Here is a 10359-nt window from a genome sequence, read left to right on the forward strand (position 1 = left end):
GCGAGAAGATATTCTCAGTTATGAACATGAATAAGAACCGTGTGAGGACAAGACTAAGTGACTCCCACCTGCGTGACATCTTGCGCATTAAAACCACCGTTTTTGAGCCAGACCTGCCCCATTTACTGCAGTCCAGATCTCAGTATCACCCTTCGCATTAATGCAAACATGTTATTGTTATGTGGTGGGGTGTTTTTCCAGGACCCAAATGCAAGCTCACAGACTCAAGGTTTTTAAGTTCCAAAAATACAGTCTTTATTGTCCAAAAAACAAACAAAAAACTACAAACCAAAAGGTGGCACCGAGCGTGTCCACTTTACGTCCAGTCGGGAGGGCAACTCAACCGACAGCTCCAGGGGGACACGGGTAACAGGGCAGCCGGCAGACCAGCGGAAGGGACGGCGTCAACAATCTTCCAAGCCGGGAGGGCAACTCCACCGACTGATGATTTTGACGGGGATATCCGCAGGAGACACAGAGGCCGGAGGAACGGGAACAGGTACAGGACTGACGGAGAGCTGACGGGGAGCAGACGGAAGACGGACGGAGAGCAGACAGAGTGTGCGAGCGAGGCGGCCAACAAACCTGACTCAGTTCCACCAGTTCTGTCCGGAGGAATGGGCCAGAATTCCTGCAGAGTACTGCAAGAAGCTTGTGGAAGGACACCCAAAACGTTTGACCCAAGTCATGCAGTTCAAAGGCAATGCTACTAAATACTAAGGAACTGGATGTAAACTTTTGACCTTGAAGAAAGTAATGAAAAATTCTCTAAAATATTCTCTTTCTCATTATTGTGACATTTAGCAAAAGTTAAATAATTTTGGTAATCCTAACGGACCTGAAACAGGAGAGGTTTAGTCTGATTTAACTTCAGACAGTGAGAAAAAAAGTGTTATGTGTCTTTTTGCATAGTGTATGTAAACTTCTGGTTTCAACTGTACATGACAGAGCCACGTTTATTTAATCTGTGACAGCAGTGAATACTCAGTATTCATGAAATCGTAGCTGCACTCACAGGTGTGTGTTTATGAAATCATTCAGAGACAGAAATTTGGATTATTTGGGGACTTCATTGAGAATCAAAACACACGTAAAAATAGATTGAAATGTTAAGACAACTTAATTAAATCCACATAACCCCAAACACAAAGTGATTGGAGCACCTCTCTTTTAATTTCTAAATGCTTACATGACAGAAAAGCCCTTCGTTCCTCAAAACGACGAAATATCACACCACCCTTCATTATATCAGCTAAACTTAAACTGTAATGTCAAATAAAGAATAATAAAGTAACTTGCATTAAAAAGCCTTGAAGACATAAATTATTTGCTCAAACCTTCTTACAATCAAAACAAAACCTTTAATGTTTTATCAGCTCAACAAAAATATACAAGCAGAATATTTACAACTAGAAAACCACATTTTAACTGGTTCTTAAATTTTGTGTCCGTGCGCATTGATGCAACCTCATATTGTAATTTCATGATTTTACTGTTATTTTCTGGGAATTAAATTAACAAATGATGTCATCATAACCGACTAATTAGCATCAAGCACCACAGTGATGCAAAACTCCCTTCATCCATTTCCTGTCCTGTTGTTCAGCGGAGTTAAAGAGGACTGGAGTCAGTCGCAGCTTTATCATCAGGAGTGTCACAGATGGAGAATCTACACGGACAAACACAGGCTGGTTAAAGGCTCCCGTTTACATCAGCTGCTTCCAGAGGACGCAGCATGTTATCTAAAGGTTTACATCTACGTATCCCAACACGCTGGGAATATGGATTTATGAAAAGGGGAATTCATCCGTGTTGTATCATCAATATTGATGCTTGATTTGTTGATGTACAAGAGAACCCCAACACCAGAAACATACAAAAACTGGAAGTAATGTGGATTTGTTTTAGATTTGTTTGAACTCTGTTGTGATTATATGGAACATGTTTGATAATGTTTTACTTCATCATCCTTAATTCATTTATCAATGTTGAAATATTTTACCAGAAGAAAATCCACCTTTCAATATGTCATCAAAATAATTTTTGTCACCATTTATGTGTTTGAAAAATATCTTGTCAATTCATGTTTTGGTTTTATTTCCTCTGAATTTCTATCAGTATGTTTCTAGAACTAGAATCACCACTTTATTCACTCAGTTTACAATTCGAATGATGAAGAACCAATAAATTCTCAGTTTATGGAGAAGAACGCGGCGACATCGCTCCTCGTTTCAGGCCAAGATTTGTCCATAAACCTAAAGAGAAGAAAAGAAAGAAAGATGATTTATAACAGAAAATAATAGCAAAGAGAGAATTTGATTGCACAAAACTGAGTATTTATTGTATCATTAAGAACTAAAATATGAAAGATCCATATAAGTATTTAACTGTTTTGCTTTTGAGGCACAATTGTTTGTTTTATTTTGGTTGAACCATTTTGATAAATTGGTGTTGTTGCTTTTCTAAATCTTGATATTAAAGTTATTATTTATCGAACCTTTTCTCACTTAACATAAAACAGCTTCGCGTTTGTTGTGAAAATATAATTGACGGAGAGATTTTGTTCACTACAGATATTTAACTCCAACATGTCAGCGAGGTTTTGACAGTGAAACACTCGTACGGTTCCTCTACACATGTTACAAGGACACTTTCTTCAACATATGAAGCAGCTCACCTGTGTGCAGGGTTGTGTTTGTCATTTAGGCCGTTGGAAGCATTTGCTGCTGGACCTCACGGTTCTCCACAGCTGGAAGGTCAGAAACATTTTGTTAGTCCACATGCAGCTCTGAACTGAACCTCAGTTTAACAAACAGACAACAATAAAAAAAACATTTGGAGGACAAAATACAGAATGTTTGTTTAAGCTATAATACATGTGAGATAAGAGAAAACTAAATCCAAACAGGTTTTACTTACGGGATGGAGGGCGCTTGTCTGAAATGAAAAGATAAATAATTTCAGTTGTTAATAGTTGTTGTACATTATTTTTTATTTCCTTTCACTTCTCCCTCGCATCGTCCTGTTATCATTAAAACCGTAGAGCTGAGAATTACATCGCTTCATGTTGGTTGAAACTATTTTAAGTGTGTTTGTTTCACTTTTACATAAAAGATAATATGAGACACAGTTTCTGTTTTGGTCTCTCACCCGTCTTCTTCTTGTAAACAAGGAATCCAATCGCAGCGAGAACAACAACGAGAACAACCTCTGCGATGACGGTGATGATGATGATGTGATTCCCTGCTGATAAAACAACAACAAACAAATCACCACCGGAAGAAACAAAGCAGGTTATAAGAAAGGAACCTTCACGTGATAATCAGGGAACAACATGTTTGTCCTGCTTGATTTCATTCATCTGAACATAATTCCTGCGTCTGTGCCGACGTCTCCTCGATTCGTTTTGTTGGACCTCATTTGTGTACCGTGTTATAATAGATATATAAAGATATAATTCTTTAATTGTGTTGAAACATGGTCTGAAAAAAAGTCCTAAAATTTGTGTTTAAAAGCACTTAATTTAGTTTTTATTGTTGACATTGTTCTGTATTAATTAAATGTGATTAAAGACAGGAATGTGTCACATAATGATCCCAATCTGGCAAACAAAGGATTTAGGCCTTCAAATTTAATTTAAAATAAAACTGTAACAGTAAACTAAATGTGTTTCCCACATTCATCCCTTCTGATTGAAGTCTTACCTTCATTGGTCCTGATCACTGCTTTGTCCAGTTCGGTGATTTGGTCCTCCTTGACTCCAGAGAGCTGAAACACACACTCGTACCTCTTCCAGTCTTCAGGTGGGACAGATGTGAGATCCAGGTCGACACTCTTCTGGAAGGTGCCATCGTTGTTGTGGAGGATCTCTCCCTCGTCGACGCCCTCATGAAACTCCTCTCCGTCTTTCCTCCAGAACATCATGGCTCTGTCAGGGTGGAAACCTGTAGCGTGGCAGGTGACTGGAGAGGAGGAAGTCTTCTGGAGGAGAGACACTGAGGGAAGCTCTGCAGAGACAACAGACAGTTTATAGTTATATTATTATGAAGTAAATATGAATGTTACTGTTTCTGTTTGATTTAATGTAGTTTGAAGACTGTAGTTACGCATATTATTACATTTAATGTACCAAATAAAAGGGAATGATGATACAGAAGAGAAGGAAAGACGTAGAAAGGGACATGAGGAGGGAGTGAGACAGGTTAGAAAGGACAGACAGAAAGACACAACTGGAGGAAAACAGTGGTCATAAATATGAAAGAGAGAGAGAGAAAATGTGGTGAAAAGGAGAGCGAGGCAAAGAGGAGAGAGAGAAAACCACAGGAAGAGTAAATGGATGTAAACGGAGACACAGAGGGTCTTTGTATGTTGGTTCATGTTTACTGTGATGTTACTGCTGGTTAGAAACAGAAGGAGGCAAATGAAGACTGTTGTGTTCATGAAGCTGCAGCAGGTCATGTGATTCTACCTGTTCTCATCAGAGAGCTTCTTCCATAGTTCAAGTACTTCTTCAGCCACTCAGGACAACGCTGGGTGAGGTAGTTCTTGTCCAGTGTGATCAAAGCTTTGTCGTTGTCCCACTTGTGTTTGGTGATGACAGCCTGTTGTTGTGGAGCGATCCATGTCTCTGTCTTCAGGTCAAAGGATATCCAGTCTTCTCCATCATAACCGTACTGTTCATATCCATTAACCTCTTCAGTCTCATCATCCCATTCACAGCCGTACATGTTCTGCCAAATGTGGACACCTGAGACAGAGACAGAGACAGAGACAGCATTAAAGCAGAGTGAGATTACAGACACACGCACACACACACACAAAAATACAGACAAGGACACACACACCACACACACACACACACACACACACACACACACACACACACACACCTAAACTAATGGATGAAGTGTTGATTGATTGAACAGGATGATCAGGTAAAGTTCATCTGTAGTTCTTCTCTGTTACAGACACACTGTGTATCAGGACAGAAGAGTTCATCTCATTTAATCTGTATTCTACATCATATTTAGAGCTGCAGCTAATTATTCATTCTATTATTGATGATGTAATGATGACTTTTGGAGTAAATAAATCATTGTTTACAATGTGAAGAGTAAAGAACCAGTGAAAAAAACAACATGACGTCCTCTGAGCCTGCAGACAAATCCTCAAACCAACATTTAACAGTATTTAATCTAAAATTAGATTAAACAGAAAAAAACTGCAAATTTCCATATTTGAAAAAACTAAACCAGAAAATTTACAACATTTTGTTTGATAAAAGAGTTGAATGATTATCTGATAGAAAATATTTATAGTCAATTAATTTTGTATTGATGAAATAATTGATTCCTTGACTCATCATTTCAGCTCTATATATGTTTATTCTGACAAAGACACACTGCAGTCAAGTAAATGTGAACTAATCCAAACTGTAGTCCAACTCCATATTTATCATGATGAACCAACTGTGATCAGGACAGTACACCGATGAGGATTTTCAGTTTGGTCGGAGATCTTTAATAAAACAGCATGAAAACCCATAATATTAAAGAGTGATCGTTATCTAATGTCAGAGTGAGGTTTCATGTATCAGTGATGAAAGCAGACGGTGGAAATAACTTGAATATCAACTTTTAGTGAGTGCTGCTGTCTGAACACTGAACACATCACAGATCTTTGGTCACTTCCCAGAACGACTTGCAGGATGTGACAGTTTATCTGAGGAATAGAAACCAGGAGAGAGAAGCCCCGCCCCTCCAACATTTATCTCTTTGTTGAAAAGTGAGACATGTGATGAAAAAACTCAGGAATACAAACCAAAAATAACAAACATAAACTACAAGACAAGATGTGATCTTTGATGCAAATTAGGACAAAATCACATTTGTTTGCATTTCACAAGTTTTGCTGAGTCACATTTCTGAATGGCACATTTCTTTATTATTTATTAGTGGACTACTTTTACTTTGCAGCAGTTGTAAGACGTGTTTGGGGTTCAAATTTATTGTTCTTGTAGTCGTTGATTATGTTTTTGAATGAATCAATTACCGACAAATAGAGTTTAAAATTCCTGTCTCTGAAAAACAAGAACAAGCAAATATTTGGAGTTTTGTGTGATAAAGGACTCACATGTATTATTGATCAAATGTGTTGTTGACTAATTTTCCACTGATTGACTATATATATTTTACCACTTAAGAAAAGTATGTTTACTGAGTCACTGACACACTGTGGTCAAATAAAGTTAATCCAATCAAAACTGGAGTTCTGCAGTAAATTTATTGAGTCGTGCAGTTAAATCTTTTAAATCTGTGATCTGAATGAAACATTTTCAACGTGTGTTCACACATGTGTTACTACAACACAACATAAATATCAATTACTAACAACCCACTAAAAATTAACAACATAAAACAGTAAAATGTGAAACATGAACAAACCTCCAGTTTGGTTGAAGCGCTGCTTTGCAATCTCAATGTTGCCTTTGAAGGTCTGCTGGGCACCCATACAGCTACCAGTCTCATCCTCCCAGTAATTTGGATCTGCTGCCTCGTTCATCCAGTCCTGTTTGGGCGCTGCTGTCTTGGTGTTACTGTCATAGTGAAACATCTGAACTTCATCCACCAAACCAACAACCACAAACTCTGGGAAGTTTGGTACTTGAGAGGACGAAGTGTAGAAATACTTCAGAGAGTGAGTCACTGTAAGAAATAGATCATGTTGTCAGTTCAGATTTAATAATCACAACTTTATAAAACACAGAACAACATTATATTCTGTCACAGAATTAACAGAACTGAACGTACATGAAAGAAATCCAAATCATCTCTGTTGTACAGTCAGTAAACACAAACATTAATTTATGGGTACAAATTTAGCTTCAGGAACTGTTAAATATTTCTGATGATTTTGTATAAAAAATATTACAAGAATCAAAGTTAATCTCCAGTTTCTAGTTAGTGGACATTTATTTTTCACGACGCGTCATCGTTTCTTTACACTCCTCATTATAGAATTAATTTAACCACAAACTGCATGAGTTTCATTTTATTCTCAATATTTAACAAATTAAACACATTTTCTTTTTGCTTATATTATGTTTTCTACCTTTCATGAACTGTTATCACAACTAACATTTCTTATTTCTGAGGTTTTCAATTTGAAATTGTTCAACTTCTAGAAGTTGGAAAACCTCTGTGCTTCTCCTCCAAAGTGGAGAGTTTAACTCTTCTATATTGTGATTGTCATCTTTCATATCAAAAATATGAATGATGATGGATTTTATTCTTTTGATGTCAGAGGATTTTTTTTGGGGGGGGAGTTCAAATATTTAGTTTTTGTTATCACAACCAACAAGACAAAATAAAATACAAAATCTTGATTTATGTAAACTAGAATTATATTTCATTTTTCAACATTTTTTCAACTTTATATTTATATATATTTATCATGTCTGTATGAGTAATATTGGACTGAAAGCGGATCATTTATGAACTGTTATTATCCAGTCGTCTGTCTGAAGGAGACGTTTTTTGTTGCTGTCCACTTCAGACTCTGTCGTCTGGATGCCGACAGCCTCGATCACGTGTTTGTGATCAGCTGCACTTCTAAAGATTTGTTTGGTAATTATTACAGTGACCCAGACATATACCGAGTAGGACAATTTAACGACCGTCCTGTCAGGGCCTTCTGGTTGACAAACTGATCATAATGTTGGTAAATGACCTCAAACCTATTTGAACATTTTCTGTCATTTCTTGTGAATCAAACACACCGACACTAATATTCCTGCAGAAAGATAATATGGGCGTACAGTGTGTGCAGGTGACCAATTCATCAGTCTAGCTCTCCTGAACATCACCTTATTATACAGTATATGGCCAAATTCGTGAGTATTCACAATAGAGGATTAATATATAAAACGTCTTCGAAAACAACCATAAACATGTTGCTGTAGATACAAATGTTTAATCCAACACCTAAACGGCAGCTTTATGTGGTACATTTATAAAAATTACAGTCAAGATTAGCCTACTATATCGGCGTTTTCTTTTTTCAATCTTTGTCATTAGTTTGAAATATTTGACGCGACAGCGAGCGCAGATCTTTTTCGGCTGGAGGTGTTTGAGCGCGAGTCGCACAATATATTTAATTTGGACAAACACGATCTGTTTAAATCCCTCGTTAGGATGTTTTTTTGTCATGATATTTTATTTATTCATTTGTAGGCTATACTTTGCGCTGTGAAGTTATGCTGCCATGTATAATAAAAAAAAACAACAACAACAACAACAAAAAAACGTTCGTCCTTAAAAAATAAAAATACAATTCTCAACACCAGGTTAACCTTCTTGTTAAAAGAGTGCGTGAAATTATTAGAAATCAGTCAAAGCAGTGAGTATCAGACTGTTAAACGAACTTCAACATCATACACGGCTTCACACGAAGACACGGAGTTTTCTATTTCACAATGACTTCAAATATGAACTTTATAACTCACCTGCTGTTGTTGTGTTTATTTCCAGGAGAAGCAGGAAAATGAAGGACTTCATTGTGGTTTTTGGGTCTAAATTTTAAATTTCTCCTTTATTGAAATGTCTCCCCTGTTCCGACCAAAACACTGAACATTATAAAACACGAGGTCTCACCTTCAGCTTCAGCCTCCCGTCAGAGCCAATAGGAATTCACTTTGAGTGAAACGTCATCTAAATCCGGGTAAAACCAACACGCAGGTTATTTAAACGAAACGTAAATATCCATTCTGCTAGAATTCACACCTGTGCTGCTCAGACCTTTGTTAATATACAGAAGTGTATTGATTTCTGAGCTACAGATCAGCACTCTGAAGATTGAAGGGATCCAGTAATATTTTGGTTTTTGACTGATGTCTGACTGAAAACAGTTCTTATCACAAACATCAACAATTACAAATGTTTTAAAGGTCTCTGTTTCCTTCTCCTCTTTTCTATGTAAATTCAAATCTGGAGAGCCAGTGATGTCTGTGACAAATTTTAATAAAGCAAATGAACATCTCCACTTTGCCAGATTGCCGCAAATGAGGTATTTTCTACATCAGAATAAAGAGTGAAAACTAAACTAAACAACTAACTACGCACAGCTTTGACTGCAGTGTGTTTATTTTATTTTTTTAGATTACAGGGTGTAAAATGTACAAGGGCTAAGCAATATATCACTATTGTATCATATCATGATATGAGATTTGAAATCGTGTTAGATTTAGGACATTGTAGTGTCGTGATAGGTTATTAATATTGTGTTTTCTTGTTTTTTTAAAGGCTCTATTTCAGTCGAGGGATGTCATTTTCTGAACATACCAGACTGTTCTAGTTGGTCTATTATTTGCCTTTACCATCTTATTCACTACATCCACATTACTGATGATTATTTATTAAAACAATCTTTGTGTAAATATTTTGTGAAAGCACAACAAATATTGTGATATATGATTTTGTTAACATCAACCAGCCTCAAAATCCACTGTAAAATACAGTGCATCCGGAAAGTATTCACAGCGCTTCACTTTTTCCACATTTTGTTATATTACAGCCTTATTCCAAAATGGATTAAATTAATTTTTCCCCTTAAAATTCTACACACAATACCCCATAATGACAACGTGAAATAAATTTTTTTGAAATTTTTGCAAATCTATTAAAAATCAAAAACGAAAAAAATCACATGTACATAAGTATTCACAGCCTTTGCCATGACACTCAAAATTGAGCTCAGGTGCATCCTGTTTCCACTGATCATCCTTGAGATGTTTCTACAACTTGATTGGAGTCCACTTGTGGTAAATTCAGTTGATTGGACATGATTTGGAAAGACACACACCGTCTATATAAGGTCCCACAGTTGACAGTGCATGTCAGAGCACAAACCAAGCCATGAAGTCCAAAGAATTGTCTGTAGACCTCCGAGACAGGATTGTATGGAGGCACAGATCTGGGGAAGGTTACAGAAACATTTCTGCAGCATTGAAGGTCCCAATGAGCACAGTGGCCTCCATCATCCGTAAATGGAAGAAGTTTGAACCACCAGGACTCTTCCTAGAGTCGGCCGCCCGGCCAAACTGAGCGATCGGGGGAGAAGGGCCTTAGTCAGGGAGGTGACCAAGAACCCGATGGTCACTCTGACAGAGCTCCAGCGTTGCTCTGTGAAGAGAGGAGAACCTTCCAGAAGGACAACCATCTCTGCAGCACTCCACCAAGCAGGCCTGTATGGTAGAGTGGCCAGATGGAAGCCACTCCTCAGTAAAAGGCCCATGACAGCCCACCTGGAGTTTACTAAAAGGCACCTGAAGGACTGTCAGACCATGAGAAACTAAATTCTCTG

At 37.4% G+C, this 10359-nt stretch overlaps 1 protein-coding gene across 3 annotated transcripts; it reads right to left on the minus strand.

The window, feature by feature from the left end:
* Nucleotides 1-230: 230 nt before the first annotated feature.
* On the minus strand, nucleotides 231-8570 carry LOC138209999 (major histocompatibility complex class I-related gene protein-like). 3 transcript variants are annotated; one of them, XM_069168875.1, is made up of 8 exons: nucleotides 8504-8570; nucleotides 6444-6704; nucleotides 4469-4747; nucleotides 3705-4007; nucleotides 3151-3243; nucleotides 2920-2937; nucleotides 2678-2749; nucleotides 231-2255 (listed from the first exon to the last, which is right to left on the minus strand). In XM_069168875.1, the coding sequence occupies exons 1-7, from the start codon at nucleotides 8553-8555 to the stop codon at nucleotides 2703-2705; spliced, it is 1053 nt and encodes a 350-aa protein (XP_069024976.1). In that variant the 5' UTR covers nucleotides 8556-8570; the 3' UTR covers nucleotides 231-2255; nucleotides 2678-2702. The 3 variants fall into 3 exon arrangements, with proteins under 3 accessions (XP_069024976.1, XP_069024975.1, XP_069024977.1); XM_069168874.1 differs by having other exon boundaries at nucleotides 3151-3246; XM_069168876.1 differs by lacking the exon at nucleotides 3151-3243.
* Nucleotides 8571-10359: the final 1789 nt, after the last annotated feature.

The sequence above is a fragment of the Embiotoca jacksoni genome, unplaced genomic scaffold (assembly GCF_022577435.1).
Source record: "Embiotoca jacksoni isolate LCO1_2020_lvr unplaced genomic scaffold, fEmbJac1.0.p SCAF_41, whole genome shotgun sequence".
Taxonomy (NCBI): Eukaryota; Metazoa; Chordata; class Actinopteri; family Embiotocidae; genus Embiotoca; species Embiotoca jacksoni.